Raw genomic sequence first — 18,868 nt, 5'->3', positions numbered from 1 at the left:
ACATTGGTGCTGTTGCCGATCGCTCGCCGCCGGCACGCGCTTAGAATAATGAGTTCAGGTCTTTCACTAAAATAAATCCGGGCGACTCCGCCGCTGAGCCCCTGAGATCCTTACGCATCGCTAAGGCTTTTGCCAAAAACATTCAAGGGTTTCCCAAGCTGCAAAAAGTTTGGAAATTCTGGGTTCAGCTCCTGGTCCCAGCTTCCAAAACATCCGATCTATCACAGAAGAGTTGATGCAAGAGAGAGCGTGGAATATAGGTGGGACTGCCTCCCAGCAGAAGTGGTAGAGAGTAATGCAGTGAGTGTATTAAACATGCATGGGATAGAAAATATATAAATATAAATTTATAAATATATAGAAAATAAATAACATTAACTGAAAAGATATGGTACAGCATAACTCCCATTACAATATACCGAGCCAGACATTGACAGTAACGCAGTGGTACGCCTCTGCCCCTAAAACAGCCTCCCCGTGCCACAGCTGCCCATAAAACAACCCCACTGTGCCACCGCTGCCCCTTTAAACAGCCTGTCTGTGCCACCGTTGCCCCTAAAACAGCCTGGCTGTGCCATAGCTGCCAATAGAACAGCCTCCCCGTGCCACCGCTGCCTGTGAAGCAACCTGCCTGTCCCATTTTTGCCCCTAAACACTTACTCACTTCATTCATTCATTCATTCACTTTCCTGCACCCCCTTTACCTCCCTTGCAGATTTCACTGTTGATCACTGGAGCCACGCAGACGTCTATGCAGCCTGACGGCAGCCTAATTCACTGTTTGGGGAAACTCTTTCCCCGCACAAGTTCCTGCTGCCCCTGCGCGGGGGCCACAGCAGTGAGTTCCAGGCCCACGTTAGGCGGTCGTTGCGGCCCCCCCTGATAAGTGACGCCCGGGGCGGACCTCCCTCCTTTAGGTACGCTACTAGCCTGGCGGCCAGGCTCCCATTGCTTCTACACGGCTTAGTGCTCGTTATCCTGCTACATATGGCAGGCGAGGTGAGGCATGTACTGTGTACACAAATGGTTAATACACTTTACACTCAGTGCTATAATAATAGGGGTCACAGGGTTCCACATCAACAACAGAAAAGGACCCGGTGGGTTTGGACCCCAGCACCAGAAGTAACGCTTATCACGCAATATAACAACGTAACAAAAATGACTTCCTAGATCTGGATACTTCTGTAAGTAACGTTCCGGTTACCGTCTCCTCCAGACTGCGAATTTCTTTTGGCCGCGCCATCTCTATGATGTCTCCTCAGCCTGGAGACGGATCATGTTATGCACTTCCCTGCGCTCCTGCCACGGAGAATCGGCCATCTCTGCGGAAATCTCTTCGCTTTCAAAACTGGAGGCAAAATTGAGAAAAATAGAACTTTTTCCAGCCCTGATTTAAAATGATTATTGAGATTTTCTAGCGTTCAAAGTTTCGATACTTTTATTAAAAGAAAATGAAGTTGTTTCTCGATGTCTCTCTCTACTTGGCAGCATCTAAACCATAATGTTGGTTTTTCTTTCTGTTTTGCGACCGGATATCTGCCGAGATATTCACCGATTTTCCGAATTCCTCCATTAATAGAACCCGTATCTGCCGTCCCCCGATGAGCCCCGGGTTTGGGGAACGCAGGGCTGATGCAGTTTATTTGACATTTTGGGCCAGTTGGGGGGTTGGAATAATTTAGGTTCTGGATGTCCCTTTAATGGCCAGGAGCCCACGGAGTCTTAACCCTTGTGTTTCCTCATTTTATCCGAATTGGTAATAAAACTTATAGATTCGCACTCCGTCCGTCGACTTTAATAAGAGGCTCCCTCTGTCAGCTTAGGTCTGCGGTGCCCGGGGGAGAGGAGGAGCGGGAGAGAGAATGTGTTGGTTCTTGGGCGTCTTTTTGTCTTCCTTGCCCTGAGACACAGACTGCTCTCCTCCCTCTCATTAGAAGTACGCTTGGTCCTCTTCCTCACTCTCCCTCTTTCTTCCTCAGTACTGCTACTCTCTTTCTTCCATTCAGTGCTGGGTGAAGGGGCGTTTGGAAAAGTCATATTGGCTTCTGTACCTAGAAGAGACTCTATGGTAGCGGTCAAAATCATCCGCAAGCAGTGGCGTCTCCATCTTTCATATTTAGGGGGGCACATGGGGGGCCAGGAACTAAAGTAGGGGGGCCAATTATAAAACGGTACATATACACTATATATATATATATATATATATATATATATATATACACGTTAGACGTGCATTTTTAACTACATAATATGCACTTATTACACCCTGCTTCTGATATATATTAATATTAACCCCTGCTGCCGATATATATTAATATTTGACCCTGCTACCAGTATATATTAATATTAGCCCCTACTGCCAATATATATAAAATTAGCCCCTGCAGCCAATATATATTAATATTAGCCCCTGCTGCCGATATATATATAAATACTAGCCCCTGCTGCCAATATGAATATAAATACTAGACCCTGCTGCCAATAAATATTAATATTAGCTCCTGCTGCCAATATATATTAGCCCCTGCTTCCTATATATATTAATATTAGCCCCTGCAGCCAATATATATTAATATTAGACGCTGCTGCCAATATATATAAATATTAAACACTGCTGTCAATATATAAATAAATATTAGACCCTGTTGCCAATATATAAATAAATATTAGCCCCTGCTGCCAAAACATATATAAATATTTGCCCCTGCTGCCAATATATATATAAATATTAGACCCTGCTGCCAATATATTTTATAGTGAAAAAATTGGACCCTACCAAAGCATTTCCTTGGGCCCCGCTCAACGCTTCCTTGCATGCAATCACTCCATCCGCTGCCACACTGACTGCAGATGAGGGGAAGACCATGAGAGTCAGTCCTGCACCATGACATTGAGTGGTCCTCTCCCCTGTAATCATCCCCAGAGTCCCTTTATCCCCTCATTCACTAAACCATACCAGGAATTTTACTTACACCCTGTAGTTCAGGTATAGATCAAATAAACAACACATGGAAACAGCACATGCAACTGAATGAGATAAAACGGAAGTGAGAGACCGGCCGACAGTAGCGGGGGATCTGGATTCCGGTGTTATAATCCGATCTCTGTTTGAGGTCAGATTATATAAGGAGAGGAGTTTTTCAGAGCATTTGCTCTGAAAAAAACCTCTTTTTATAATCGATAAAAATCGATCCGATTAATCGATGATGAAATTCGTTGCCAACGATTTTCATTATCGATTATTATCGATTTTATCGATTAGTTGTTTCAGCCCTAATGGAAATATAGCCGATACAGATGAACAGAATGACACAAAACCCAGCTTTGCAGGTATATATCAATTGGAAATTACATATAAACTCTGCATTAAAGGTATAGATAAAAACCCCTAAATTACAGGCATAGATCACTCGTCACACACCCCAAAGCCAACCCTGGCGTCCTCACTGCCCACATAGAACCTGACCAGCACCCAAATTACACATTGTGTCAACTTTGTCCCCAAACAGCTGAACGTACGCCATGTTTGTCCCATAAACACCTCTCCCTCCTAATCTATCCTATCTACCCCCTCTCCCTCCCAATCAATCCCATCTACGCCCTCTCCCTCCCAATCTATCCCATCTACCCCCTCTCCCTCCCAATCTATCCCATCTACCCCCTCTCCCTCCCAATCTATCCCATCTACCCCCTCTCCCTCCTAATCTATCCTATCTACCCCATCTCCCTCCTAATCTATCCTATCTACCCCCCTCTCCCTCCCAATCTATCCTATCTACCCCCTCCCCCTCCTAATCTATCCTATCTACCCCATCTCCCTCCTAATCTATCCTATCTACTCCCCTCTCCCTCCCAATCTATCCTATCTACCCCCTCTCCCTCCTAATCTATCCTATCTACCCCATCTCCCTCCTAATCTATCCTATCTACCTCCCTCTCCCTCCCAATCTATCCTATCTACCCCCTCCCCCTCCCTATCTACCCTGCATGGGCTCATCTTGCTGCACATAGTGGTAGGAATATAATATAAAAGTATATAGGAATCAGTGTGTATGTGATATATATTGTATTTTATGTGAATGTGATGGTGTGCATGTGAATCAGTATATATATATATACACCTGTGTGTATGATCTCAACCGCTTCATAGAAATAAAATGTGGTCACCCTACCCTAGAGACTATTGAGTAAAAGGGTAAGTGTGTGTGTGTGTGTAGTTTGAACTACTTATGTTTACAATAACAATTTTTCTTATATTAAATATAATCATACACTATAAACTTGAATAAGATGTAATTTAAGGAAAAAAAGGGGGAGAGATGGTGAGAGAAAAATCTATCCCATCTACCCCCTCTCCCTCCCTATCTACCCCCCTCTCCCTCCCTATCTACCCCCCTCTCCCTCCCTATCTATCCCATCTACCCCATCTCCCTCCCAATCTATCCTATCTACCCCATCTCCCTCTCAATCTATCCTATCTACCCCCCCTCCCAATCTATCCTATCTACCCCCTCTCCCTCCCAATATATCCCTATCTACCTCTTCTCACTTCCTATCTACCTCTTCTCACTCTTTAACCCCCTCCTATCTTTCTAACCCCCCCTCCTCCTTTGAAGTTCACTTACCCTGGGCTTGTAGAAGTCCAGCAGTGAGATCGCGAGGTCTCTGCATCCCTGGTTCTGCCGCAGTGTGCGCGGCTTCACTGCTGGGCGCCGGATATGACGACATATACCAGCGCTCGGCTTGAAATGCCGGCACTGCGACTAAGGCAGAGGCCTCGCGGTCGCAGAGAAGAGGGAGAGGTGCCGAACGGTTGCTGAGAACTTATTCCTCAGCGACCGCTCGCTGCCTCTCTCTCTCCTCCGGGTCTGTTAAAAAATAAAAAAAGACGGCGTTTCAATTGGGGGGGCACACCGGGGGGCACAGCATGATGTAGGGGGGGCCATGGCCCCCTCTGCCCCCCCCTGCCGACGCCACTGTCCGCAAAAAAGCCATAAAGCCCCTGTACCTACTGAAGGAGGTACACCGCCCGTACACACACACATATACATACACCGCCCGTACACACACACATATACATACACCGCCCGTACACACACATATACATACACCGCCCGTACACACACACACATATACATACCTGCAGTGCTGGGGTCTTCCAGAGATCGTTAACATCACCTGTGGAGCTGGAGCCGGGGGGCTTCTTCCTCTACCTTACTGAGAGGTGGTAGATCAATACAGCAAGGGGATGTAAGCATGCGTGGGATATGACTAGACTATGATCAGAAGCTAATTACATAGGAAAAATGGGCAGAAAAGAGGGGCTGAGTGTTTCTTATCTTCCATCTCGGCATCGTGGGAACCATCGTAACAAAACCACCGGGGCCGTCGCCTCTTGGCTTCTCCTGCCGCAGCTTCACCTTGTGAGCCGCGATCGATAGACTGTCACGGCATTAGATGTCCGGATGCTGAAGTCCCTCCAGATACACAAGAATCACCCCGAAAATGTAAGGGGGACATTCAGCCGGATTGGTTCCAATTTACACAAAATCAACGTGGAGGGCAAGAGACATACTGGACTCCAACTGCCGCTCCTCCTCCACAGCTACAACATACAGTAACACTTATCACGCAATATAACAATGTAACAAATATGACTTCCTACATCCAGATACTTTTGTAAGTAACAATAATGCAGGGCAATCTTGGTCCTTCTGCCTGGACAAAGTCCATGAAGGCGGCATTGATAAGACCTGGTGCACATGACTACATGGATGGTTCCAAAAGCCCTGCACGCCTCAAAAACCGTAAGACATCATTTCTGTGGGGTAAATAAATGGGACAAAGGCAATAGGCGCATGAAAGTCAGAAACTGTATATTACTGGAATACCTACAGAAATTATCGATAAATAATTGAGTTTTGTAGGTATTCCAGTAGTGTACAGCCTCCTGCTCCTTGCACCTGCTGCCTTTGTGATGTCACAATGCACAATAGGTGATGATGTCACGAAGGCTATACAGGGCCCTGACATTCCAGCAGTAGTTCAGTGTAGAAGTGAAGGAGCAACGATGGCTTCAAAACAGATAAATCTCATCCAACTTCTAATGATTCTGATCCTCACCGCCCTGCATCCATCTGACTCAAACAGTAAGTACACCCATCACTCCCATCCATCACCGCCCTGCTACACCACTGCCACTAAACCATCCTTTTATTGTGTGTAGTGCAGACAGGTGCCTGACGGGAGTATCGCCCTGTAACCCCCCGAGCCCCATACTGGTTTTAACCCTTTTTAATTTGAATGACAGGATCCGGTCTTGAATTTAATTCAGAATTTAAGTTTATTTCACGCAAATAGATAACAGTATCATTAACATCCGAGTCACCTAATGACCTCACTAATCCCTCCATGTGTGATGTAAGAGTGTTTATTTTAGGATTCTCATTTTATTGGTTGTTACTAAATGATCGTTATATGGATGCTTTCAGAAGCCCTGCATGTCCTGAAAAACCTAATATAACATTTGTGGGGAAAATAAATGGGAGACGGGGAAGATCCGGCTGAAAAATACATCGCAAACGGCTCAAAACCATTCAACCCTAATGGGTAAAAAAGACAAAAATAGCTTTCACCCTTAAAAGGTTAATAAAGCAGATATAGACCCGCACAGGCTGTATATTCTTTAATATGACACTAAATACCTATTATATATATTATTATTATTATTATTATTATTATTAGTATTAGTATTCCAGTAGTGTACAGCCTCTTGCTCCTAACAGCTGCTGCCTTTGTGATGTCACAATACACAGGTGACATCACAGTAGGTGATGATGTCACGGAGGCTATACAGGGCCCTGACATTCCAGCAGTAGTTCAGTGTAGAAGTGAAGGAGCAACGATGGCTTCAAAACAGATAAATCGTATCCAACTTCTAATGATTCTGATCCTCACCGCCCTGCATCCATCTGACTCAAACAGTAAGTACACCCATCACTCCCATCCACCACCGCCCTGCTGCATCACTGCCACTAAACCATCCTTTTATTGTGTGTAGTGCAGACAGGTGCCTGACGGGATTATCGCCCTGTAACTCCCCCGCGCCCCATACTGGTTTTAACCCTTTGTCTTCTGTCGTTTTCTGTCGTTGTCTTACATAACAGTCTCTGTGCCACGCGGTTTGTTGATTTTTGCCCCTTTTGCCCCTCTCTTTCAGGCTGCGGCAGACGCCCGCTCATGTCAGAATATGCCAGCTCGCGGATTGTTGGAGGAGTTGATGCGCAGCCTGGTGCTTGGCCATGGCTGGTCAGCATCCAAGTGCCTTCCGGGGCCGGACATCGCCACTCCTGCGGAGGGACTTTAATCGATGAGCAGTGGGTCCTAACAGCGGCTCACTGCTTCAAGACCATGAAGAGGTAAGGATGGGGGAGGGGTAAGAATGCTGGCTGTGCATAATGGGATTGTGAGGGGCAGAAATGTTACCATTCGCTTTACCCTCACTATTATAACCTGACAAAGCCATCACGCGTTACATTGTAATCCTCTGCCTGGTTAATGTTACATCTCCTGTTTGTGAATCGATTTCACATCTTTGCCCCGGAATTCCTCTTTATAAATAGAGCTCAACGTGTTTCTGATAAGATTGATAATGGATGGATTCCCGCTAAGCCGCATGTCCGCTAACGTCTGTCTCTCATTATCCAGGCTCGTTTCCAAATGGCAAATTATACTCGGAGGATTCCAACTGTCGGATCCATCGCGAAGTGACGTCCAGATCAGATCCATCGACTCGTACGTTCAGCACGAGCATTACAATCCCCGGACTGAGCGGAACGACGTGGCGCTGATCAAACTCAACCAGACCGTGAGATTCACCGACTTCGTGCAGCCGGCCTGCCTGCCGAGCGCCACCACGGACATTCACGCCATGGATCACTGCTTCATCAGCGGCTGGGGCGTCACCAAAGATAAAAGTGAGTAACTTAGACCCCCGGACACCCCGGGAATGGTAGTTTAACCCCTTACAGACTGATATGCATCACAGACATTTTCCTGGTGTGTTCCGGGATGTCCGCAATGGGACTTTGGAACCTTCTCTGCCGACTACTTCAATCTGACGGCAAGGACCGGCATTACTCAGCTTTATTTGGGCCAAAACCAAGTCTGCCCCTGATAAATCTATGATTGGGTTTGACATTAGGGGCAATAACTTTTACATACCCCTAGATGGTCTGATATTTCAGTATCCGCAAAGGACACAGAGACCAAACTGTGTCACTGCTTCTCTCCCACGTCCCGAAATTCTGTGTCTTTCACAGGGGAGAATCCTCCTCTCGGGTTATAAACGGGGAATAGTTTTTTCGGAAGGGGGTCATTGCGCGTCTAACCAAACGGATGTAAACCCAAACACACCGACCTCACCAAAACTCACCCCACTAACTGCTCCCAGTCACACTCACCACACTCAGCCGCACACACATCACTATTACATGGACTCCATGATTAGTTTATTTAAGTCTCTTCTCCTATCCATCGCTGGCGTCTGTGCGTCCGGTGATATTAATTCATTTAATCTTTGATGTCTCGGCAGCCATCCAAACGGCCGACATCCTCCAAGAGGCCAAAGTAAACCAGATTCCTCTGGAGAGGTGCAACGGCTCCGCGTGGTATAACGGAGAAGTCCACGACTACAATCTCTGTGCCGGCTACGAGGAGGGAGGCATCGATAGCTGCCAGGTAAGAAAACAAATCTCTATTTAAGTGCGGTTTCTAAAACCAATTCTGTCTGTTGGAGATGGTATTTTGCGCACATCTTCTCCCCGTGAACATGCGCCGCTAAGACAATAGTAGAAACTGTTTGTGGCACCAAGACGAGGAAGGCTATATGTCTTGGTACAGAGACGGGTTAAACCAGTCACATGGCTCCGACAAAGAGACCCGAGGAGGTTTATGACCATACCCTGGGATGTCGGAGCGCGCTTACACCGACTGGATACAAATATTTGGGGATTTTTCGGATGTAATAGAAAAAAATGGATAAAAAGAGACAATCTGGGCCACCATGTCATCTTCTGGGGATTATTCTGGGATTCAGGCCACAGTGTCACAGAACGGTCATTATATCCAGACATCGGGCAACTCGCTCTTTAGTGAATAAACCGCAGAGCTTTTACTGGGGATGCGCAGCTGAGGCTGCAGTTTGTTACAAACCAAGGAGAATTAACCTTCCTCTATACTTTACTCCTGTAGGGAGACAGCGGAGGGCCATTTATGTGCAGGGACCCGGACAGCTCCACGTATAACGTCATCGGAGTGACAAGCTGGGGTGAGGGATGTGGGAAATCCAAAAAGCCAGGAGTGTATTCCAACACTCAATACTTCCGCGAGTGGATCCTGAAGACAATGGGAACCCCATCTCCTGCGCTGAATGAAGCCGCTGTCACCCCAAGCTTGAGTGGTACAAGCAAACCTACAAGACCACCGTTCCGGCTGTCATCTCTATATCCTCCACTGCGGCCAAAACCAACACGGCCAGCGACCACGCGACCTCCACCTCAGACAACAACCGTGCGACCGGCACGGCAGACACAGCCTGCGCAACAGGCGGCATGGACAATGCCTGCGCAGAGGACACCTGGCACGCAGCCCGCGCAACGGAAACCGCGGACGCGGCCGGCGCAACGGGCGACATGGACAATGCCTGCGCAGAGGACACCTGGCACGCAGCCTGCGCAACGGAAACCGCGGACGCGGCCGGCGCAACGGGCGACATGGACAATGCCTGCGCAGAGAACACCTGGCACGCAGCCTGCGCAACGGAAACCGCGGACGCGGCCGGCGCAACGGGCGACATGGACAATGCCTGCGCAGAGGACACCTGGCACGCAGCCTGCGCAACGGAGACCGCGGACGCGGCCGGCGCAACGGGCGACATGGACAATGCCTGCGCAGAGGACACCTGGCACGCAGCCTGCGCAACGGAGACCGCGGACGCGGCCGGCGCAACGGGCGACATGGACAATGCCTGCGCAGAGGACACCTGGCACGCAGCCTGCGCAACGGAAACCGCGGACGCGGCCGGCGCAATGGGCGACATGGACAATGCCTGCGCAGAGGACACCTGGCACGCAGCCTGCGCAACGGAGACCGCGGACGCGGCCGGCGCAACGGGCGACATGGACAATGCCTGCGCAGAGGACACCTGGCACGCAGCCTGCGCAACGGAGACCGCGGACGCGGCCGGCGCAACGGGCGACATGGACAATGCCTGCGCAGAAGACACCTGGCACGCAGCCTGCGCAACGGAAACCGCGGACGCGGCCGGCGCAACGGGCGACATGGACAATGCCTGCGCAGAGGACACCTGGCACGCAGCCTGCGCAACGGAAACCGCGGACGCGGCCGGCGCAATGGGCGACATGGACAATGCCTGCGCAGAGGACACCTGGCACGCAGCCTGCGCAACGGAGACCGCGGACGCGGCCGGCGCAGCGTGCGATTCCAATGCAGCGTGAGAAACGTGCGCGTGAGACGGAGCCCGCACTTCCTGCAAAGACGGCCGCGCCACCAAACACCATCGACAAACTGAAACAGATGTTCATAACCATGACATCTAACGGGCGGCCGACCAAAAACGCTTTGCAGAAGATTCTCATGGCTGCTAAAGAACAATCAGCTCGATAAGAGACTGCAATCAGACTGTTACAGACAGAGACTGTTCTTAGAAAGCTATTGGAATAGCTATTAAGATAGACGTTAAGTTAGTTGCTAAGTTAGTTGCTAAGTTAGTTGCTAAGTTAGTTGTTAAGTTGGTTGTTAAAAAAGCTGTTATAACAGCTCTTAAATAAATGATAAGTTAGGGGTTAGGGCAATTCCTCTGTGGTCAGTTTGGTCATTCATGGGGGGGGGCAAATGGTATCAAAAAACAAACCAGAAATGGTAAATCCAGGGAATAAGTGACTTTTTCCGGTGCTGCAGATTCTATGGGCATTCACACGTTTCTGAGGGTAGAAGGTGTTGAGTACACGCAGAGTAAAGAGGCTGAACGCGGGCATTTAAAGTCCGCTAATTACACAAATGGCTTCGGGGGTCGTAACTCGTAGACTTGTGCATTCGTTTTTGGGCGAACATGAAAACGAACACGTAGACGAAGACACGCAACACGTGTTCGTCTTCGTCTACTAATCCAGGGCTCGACAAATACCATGGCGCCAGGTCGCCATGGCGACTGAGAATTTTGTCCTGGCGCCTAAGTATTTGTCAGCTGCCCGCAGAAATGTTTCTGCTACTTGGAGCGAGCGCATATCTGGGGTGTGCGAGTACAATGTGCAGGGTAAAAAAAATCCTGGCTACTAACTTTTTTAGCTGGCTCCTAGATTTAAAACAAATTTGTTAAGCCCTGTCCTAATCTCCCTGGTCCCTTCCCCATCTATCCTACCTTCTCTACGCAGCATCGCAGGGGTTGACGGAAGAGGAAATCCGTAGGTTCGCCATCAGGGGTTAAAGGGCACGGCACCAGCTTGGCCGACAGGTGTACTTCATTGGCTGATGGCAGAGGTGAGATGGGGAGGTTTACATCAGAAGACAAATCGATTGTCTCAGCGCCTTCTCGGTTCCGTTCTAGAATTCCGAACATAAATTGGGTTTTATAAATTTTAGAGAAGCAAACGGGCCGGCAGAGCTTAGAAAGAAAGAGAAAGATCCGGTTTCTCTGCGGGGGTTCAGAGGTCGGTTAAATTTAAACAAAGATTTTTGTACATTGGAGAGAAGAGGTGACATTTTGTATTTAGAGGGATAAACAACTTTGCACGGATTGCCACCCGGTGACGGTGAGCAGCGACGCGCCATTTATATATAGGTGCCCCTACTGTAAAGGCATTGAAGTCTCTATATGGGTTTAGCAATCAATGCCCACCGGCTCGTTGGCTTTAAACATTGGCGCTGTTGCCGATCGCTCGCCGCCGGCACGCGCTTAGAATAATGAGTTCAGGTCTTTCACTAAAATAAATCCGGGCGACTCCGTCGCTGAGCCCCTGAGATCCTCACAGCTGAGCGCTACTTCAGAAAATCAAAATCCAGCGAAGACTTTACTCATTATAAATTCATGCTTCACACCTACAACTCTGCCCTCTCTCTCGCCAAACAGCTCTACTTCTCCACTCTCATATCCTCTCTTTCTTCCAACCCACGACGCCTTTTTTCTACTTTCAACTCCCTTCTCTGTCCCTCCACACCCACACCACAAACCTCTCTCACTGCCCAAGATCTTGTTACCCACTTCAAAGAGAAGATCGAGACTATTAGAAAAGACCTCTCTTCCTTACAACTCCCTCCTACACCACTCAACACCACCCTCTCTACTCCTACTATACTAACTGCCTTTTCCCCTACAACCGAAGAAGAGATAGCCACTCTTCTTTCTTCCTCTCACCCAACAACCTGTCCCCTTGACCCCATCCCTTCACACCTCACAAAGTCTCTATGTCCATCCCTTGGTCCATCACTTACCCACCTATTTAATCTCTCTCTATCATCTGGATCTGTACCATCTGCCTTCAAGCATGCGCTAATCACACCAATTCTAAAGAATCCTTCCTCAGACCCCGTCTGTTTGACTAACTACCGCCCTATCTCCCTGCTTCCTTTTACCTCTAAGCTGCTTGAACGGATTGTGTACAATCGCCTCACTAACTTCCTCTCCTCTAATTCCCTCCTTGACCCTCTACAGTCTGGTTTCAAACCCCTTCACTCTACTGAAACAGCTCTAACAAAAGTCTCCAATGCCTCGCTCTCTGCCAAAGCTAAAGGTCACTACTCTATTCTAATTCTACTGGATCTCTCTGCTGCTTTCGATACTGTTGATCACCACCTTCTTCTTGACTCACTTGCTTCTATGGGCATTCGAGATACAGCTCTCTCCTGGATCTCCTCATATCTGTCTAACCGTTCCTTCTCTGTCAACTTCTCAGGCAACACATCATCGCCCCTTCCTCTTTCGGTTGGTGTCCCCCAAGGTTCAGTCCTTGGCCCTCTGCTGTTCTCTCTCTTTATACTTCCTCTCTTGGCAAACTAATCAACTCATTTGGCCTCCAGTATCATCTATATGCAGATGATACCCAAATCTACCTGTCTTCTCCTGATCTCTCTCCATCTCTCCTGTCCCGGATCACCAGCTGCTTGTCTGCTATTTCTTCATGGATGTCACAACACTACCTGAAACTTAATCTTTCTAAAACGGAACTCATTATCTTCCCTCCCTCCATCTCCACTCCACTACCTGAATTCTCTATCACCATTAACAACACAACTATCTCTCCTACTAACCACTACTCGATCCCTACGTTCCTCCCATGGGCTAAGGCTCTCCACCACACTCGTCACCTCTTCCTTTTCCCGTCTACAAGATTTCACTCGAGCTGCCCCATATCTCTGGAATCTGCTCCCAAGGAACCTTCAGAATTCACCCTCCCTCCCGACATTCAAGAAACATCTAAAAACCCACTTCTTCAGAGAAGCCGAACCATCTTAGCTGCTAGAACATCCTTGTCATTGATACCCCCACAATACCCCTCACCCTTTCTCTATGCCTTATGTTTATCACCCCATTTTCCCTCTAGATTGTATGCTTGCGAGCAGGGCTCTCTCCACCAAATGTATTGGTTTGTTTTAGTCTGTCAATTCTTGTCTTGTCATATCCCTTGAATTTATGTATTGTATTAAGCGCTGCGTAAACTGTTGGTGCTATATAAATAAAGGATAATAATAATAATAATTATTATCCTACTACATATGGCAGGCGAGGTGAGGCATGTACTGTGTACACAAATGGTTAATACACTTTACACTCAGTGCTATAATAATAGGGGTCACAGGGTTCCACATCAACAACAGAAAAGGACCCGGTGGATTTGGACCCCAGCACCAGAAGTAACGCTTATCACGCAATATAACAACGTAACAAAAATGACTTCCTAGATCTGGATACTTCTGTAAGTAACGTTCCGGTTACCGTCTCCTGCAGACTGGGAATTTCTTTTGGCCGCGCCGTCTCTATGATGTCTCCTCAGCCTGGAGACGGATCATGTTATGCACTTCCCTGCGCTCCTGCCACGGAGAATCGGCCATCTCTGCAGAATTCTCTTCGCTTTCAAAACTGGAGGCAAAATTGAGAAAAATAGAACTTTTTCCAGCCTGATTTAAAATGATTATTGAGATTTTCTAGCGTTCAAAGTTTCGATACTTTTATTAAAAGAAAATGAAGTTGTTTCTCGATGTCTCTCGCTATACTTGGCAGCATCTAAACCATAATGTTGGTTTTTCTTTCTGTTTTGCGACCGGATATCTGCCGAGATATTCACCGATTTTCCGAATTCCTCCATTAATAGGAGCAGAGAACCCGTATCTGCCGTCCCCCGATGAGCCCCGGGTTTGGAGAACGCAGGGCTGATGCAGTTTATTTGACATTTCGGGCCAGGTGAGGATGGAATAATTTAGGTTAGCATTGCAGGTATATATCAACTGGAAATCACATGTACACTCAGCACTGAAGGTTTAGATCAAATAATCAACACATGGAAACAGCACTGCAGGTATTGATCAACTGAATAAGACATACAAATCCTATATTTGCAGGTAAACATAAATAATGTATGGAAATATAGCCGATACAGATGAACAGAATGACACAAAACCCAGCTTTGCAGGTATAAATCAATTGGAAATTACATATAAACTCTGCATTAAAGGTATAGATAAAAACCCCTAAATTACAGACATAGATCACTGGTCACACACCCCAAAGCCAGCCCTGGCGTCCACACTGCCCACATAGAACCTGACCAGCACCCAAATTACACATTGTGTCAACTTTGTCCCCAAACAGCTGAACGTACGCCATGTTTGTCCCATAAACACCTCTCCCTCCTAATCTATTATATCTACCCCCTCTCCCTCCCAATCTATCCTATCTACCCCCTCTCCCTCCCAATCAATCCCATCTACCCCCTCTCCCTCCCAATCTATCCGATCTACCCCCTCTCCCTCCCAATCAATCCCATCTACCCCCTCTCCCTCCCAATCTATCCGATCTACCCCCTCTCCCTCCCAATCAATCCTATCTACCCCCTCTCCCTCCCAATCTATCCCATCTACCCCCTCTCCCTCCCAATCAATCCTATCTACCCCCTCTCCCTCCCAATCAATCCCATCTCCCTCCCAATCTATCCCATCTACCCCCCTCCCCCTCCCTATCTACCCTGCATGGGCTCATCTTGCTGCACATAGTGGTAGGAATATAATATAAAAGTATATAGGAATCAGTGTGTATGTGATATATATTGTATTTTATGTGAATGTGATGGTGTGCATGTGAATCAGTATATATATATATACACCTGTGTGTATGATCTCAACCGCTTCATAGAAATAAAATGTGGTCACCCTACCCTAGAGACTATTGAGTAAAAGGGTAAGTGTGTGTGTGTGTGTAGTTTGAACTACTTATGTTTACAATAACAATTTTTTTTTATATTAAATATAATCATACACTATAAACTTGAATAAGATGTAATTTTAGGAAAAAAAGGGGAGAGATGGTGAGAGAAAAATCTATCCCATCTACCCCCTCTCCCTCCCTATCTACCCCCTCTCCCTCCCAATCTATCCTATCTACCCCCCCCCTCCCTCCCAATCTATCCTATCTACCCCCTCTCCCTCCCAATCTATCCTATCTACCCCCCTCCCTCACAATCTATCCTATCTACCCCCTCTCCCTCCCAATCTATCCTATCTACCCCCTCTCCCTCCCAATCTATCCTATTGTCAGGACCCTGGTAAGCAGGTCGGGTAGGAGCCCAGTAGCAGGGGATACAAGGGGTTCTGTTTGCACCCCACGATGCATGACGGTAAGTGATGTGGTACGGACAGGCGAAATAACACACGGCACAACAGAATACGAGGAAAGGTACTGTATTGATGTAGGATATCACCAGCAAGTAAAGGCAGTAGTCTCTATGCAGGATGCCCACTGGGTGGGCTGACGGGTACGGAGGCCCACTGGGTGGGCTGACGGCAGGAAGCCCACTGGCAGGGCTGACTGGTACGGTGGCCCACTGGGTGAGGTGACGGCAGGAAGCCCACTGGCAGGGCTGACTGGCACGCAGGCCCACTGGGTGGGCTGACAGCAGGAAGCCCACTGGCAGGGCTGACGGGTACGAAGGCCCACTGGGTGGGCTGACGGCAGGAAGCCCACTGGCAGGGCTGACGGGTACGCAGGCCCACTGGGTGGGCTGACGGTTATGCAGGCCCACTGGGTGGGCTGACTGGTACGGAGGCCCACTGGGTGGGCTGACGGCAGGAAGCCCACTGGCAGGGCTGACGACAGGAAGCCCACTGGCAGGGCAGGCGGTTAGCTCAGGTACAGGCAGGTAGCTCAGGAACAAGACACGGGTAGCTCACGGTACAGGGCCAAAGCAGAGCAGTCCATGCACTTCAATGCAAAGGCCCTGACTAAAGGGCAGGGCAGGTTAATAAAGGCAGGGCTTCACTCAGGTGATCAGACTCAGCTGACCTGGTAATCTGATCCTGAGCACTCCAGAGGGAGGGGGAGGGTGGCCACTAGTGGAAGCAGCAGGACATTACAGCAAAATAAATCATCCATGGTCCGGGCTAGTAGGGTGGAACCCCGACACTTATCTACCCCCTCTCCCTCCCAATCTATCCCATCTACCCCCTCTCCCTCCCAATCTATCCCATCTATCCCCTCTCCCTCCCAATCTATCCCTTTCTACCTCTTCTCACTTCCTATCTACCTCTTCTCACTCTCTAACCCCCTCCTAACTTTCTAACCCCCCCTCCTCCTTTGAAGTTCACTTACCTTGGGCTTGTAGAAGTCCAGCGGTGAGATCGCGAGGTCTCTGCATCCCTGGTTCTGCCGCAGTGTGCGCGGCTTCACTGCTGGGCGCCGGATATGACGACATATACCAGCGCTCGGCTTGAAATGCCGGCACTGCGACTAAGGCAGAGGCCTCGCGGTCGCAGAGAAGAGGGAGAGGTGCCGAACGGTTGCTGAGAACTTATTCCTCAGCGACCGCTCGCCGCCTCTCTCTCTCCTCCGGGTCTATTAAAAAAAAAAAAAGACGGCGTTTCAATTGGGGGGGCACACCGGTGGGCACAGCATGATGTAGGGGGGGCCATGGCCCCCTCTGGCCCCCCCCTGCCGACGCCACTGTCCGCAAGAAAGCCATAAAGCCCCTGTACCTACTGAAGGAGGTACACCGCCCGTACACACACACATACATACACCGCCCGTACACACACACATATACATACACTGCCCGTACACACACATATACATACACCGCCCGTACACACACACATATACATACACTGCCCGTACACACACATATACATACACCGCCCGTACACACACACACATATACATACCTGCAGTGCTGGGGTCTTCCAGAGATCGTTAACATCACCTGTGGAGCTGGAGCCGGGGGGCTTCTTCCTCTACCTTACTGAGAGGTGGTAGATCAATACAGCAAGGGAATGTAAGCATGCGTGGGATATGACTAGACTATGATCGGAAGCTAATTACATAGGAAAAATGGGCAGAAAAGAGGGGCTGAGTGTTTCTTATCTTCCATCTCGGCATCATGGGAAACATCGTAACAAAACCACCCGGACCGTCGCCTGTTGGCTTCTCCTGCCGTAGCTTCACCTTGTGAGCCGCGATCGATAGACTGTCACGGCATTAGATGTCCTGCTGCTGAAGTCCCTCCAGATACACAAGAATCACCCGAAAATGTAAGGGGGACATTCAGCCGGATTGGTTCCAATTCACACAAAATCAACGTGGAGGGCAAGAGACATACTGGACTCCAACTGCCCCTCCCCCCAAAAGCTACAACATACAGTAACACTTATCACGCAATATAACAATGTAACAAATATGACTTCCTACATCCAGATACTTTTGTAAGTAACAATAATGCAGGGCAATCTTGGTCCTTCTGTCTGGAAAAAGTCCATGGAGGCGGCATTAATAAGAACTGGTGTACATGAGTACATGGATGGTTCCAAAAGCCCTGCACGCCTCAAAAACCGTAAGACATCATTTCTGTGGGGTAAACAAATGGGACAAAGGCAATAGGCGCATGAAAGTCAGAAACTGTATATTACTGGAATACCTACAGAAATTATCCATAAATAATTGAGTTTTGTAGGTATTCCAGTAGTGTACAGCCTCCTGCTCCTGCTGCCTTTGTGATGTCACAATACACAATAAGTGATGATGTCACGAAGGCTATAAAAGGCCCTGACATTCCAGCAGTAGTTCAGTGTAGAAGTGAAGGAGCAACGATGGCTTCAAAACAGATAAATCGTATCCAACTTCTGATGATTCTGATCCTCACCGCCCTGCATCCATCTGACTCAAACAGTAAGTACACCCATCACTCCCATCCATCACCGCCCTGCTACATCGCTGCCACTAAACCATCCTTTTATTGTGTGTAGTGCAGACAGGTACCTGACGGGAGTATCGCCCTGTAACCCCCCGAGCCCCATACTGGTTTTAACCGTTTTAAATTTGAATGACAGGATCCGGTCTTGAATTTAATTCAGAATTTAAGTTTATTTCACGCAAATAGATAACATTATCATTAACATCCGAGTCACCTAATGACCTCACTAATCCCTCCATGTGTGATGTAATAGTGTTTATTTTAGGATTCTCATTTTATTGGTTGTTACTAAATGATCTTTATATGGACGCTTTCAGAAGCCCTGCATGTCCTGAAAAACCTAATATAACATTTGTGGGGAAAATAAATGGGAGACGGGGAAGATCCGGCTGAAA

At 48.2% G+C, this 18,868-nt stretch overlaps 1 protein-coding gene across 1 annotated transcript; it reads left to right on the top strand.

Moving 5' to 3' along the window:
* Positions 1 to 6,907: 6,907 nt before the first annotated feature.
* LOC128496864 (acrosin-like) lies at positions 6,908 to 11,108 on the top strand. The gene is made up of 6 exons (XM_053466683.1): positions 6,908 to 6,986; positions 7,223 to 7,421; positions 7,711 to 7,979; positions 8,597 to 8,742; positions 9,256 to 9,463; positions 10,984 to 11,108. Exons 1-6 carry the CDS (start codon positions 6,908 to 6,910, stop codon positions 11,106 to 11,108), a joined length of 1,026 nt encoding a protein of 341 aa, XP_053322658.1.
* Positions 11,109 to 18,868: the final 7,760 nt, after the last annotated feature.

The sequence above is a fragment of the Spea bombifrons genome, chromosome 5, assembly GCF_027358695.1.
Source record: "Spea bombifrons isolate aSpeBom1 chromosome 5, aSpeBom1.2.pri, whole genome shotgun sequence".
Classification (NCBI taxonomy): domain Eukaryota; kingdom Metazoa; phylum Chordata; class Amphibia; order Anura; family Pelobatidae; genus Spea; species Spea bombifrons.
The sequence above is the reverse complement of the archived record's forward strand: the minus strand, read 5'-3'. Positions and strand labels throughout refer to the sequence as shown.

Excerpts from the sequence above, each read along its gene's own strand:
- LOC128496864 (XM_053466683.1), top strand. The coding sequence starts at position 6,908 with ATGGCTTCAAAACAGATAAATCGTATCCAACTTCTAATGATTCTGATC. Across the intron at positions 6,987-7,222 it reads GCATCCATCTGACTCAAACA|GCTGCGGCAGACGCCCGCTC; the intron begins GTAAGTACACCC and ends CCTCTCTTTCAG. Across the intron at positions 8,743-9,255 it reads GAGGCATCGATAGCTGCCAG|GGAGACAGCGGAGGGCCATT; the intron begins GTAAGAAAACAA and ends TTACTCCTGTAG.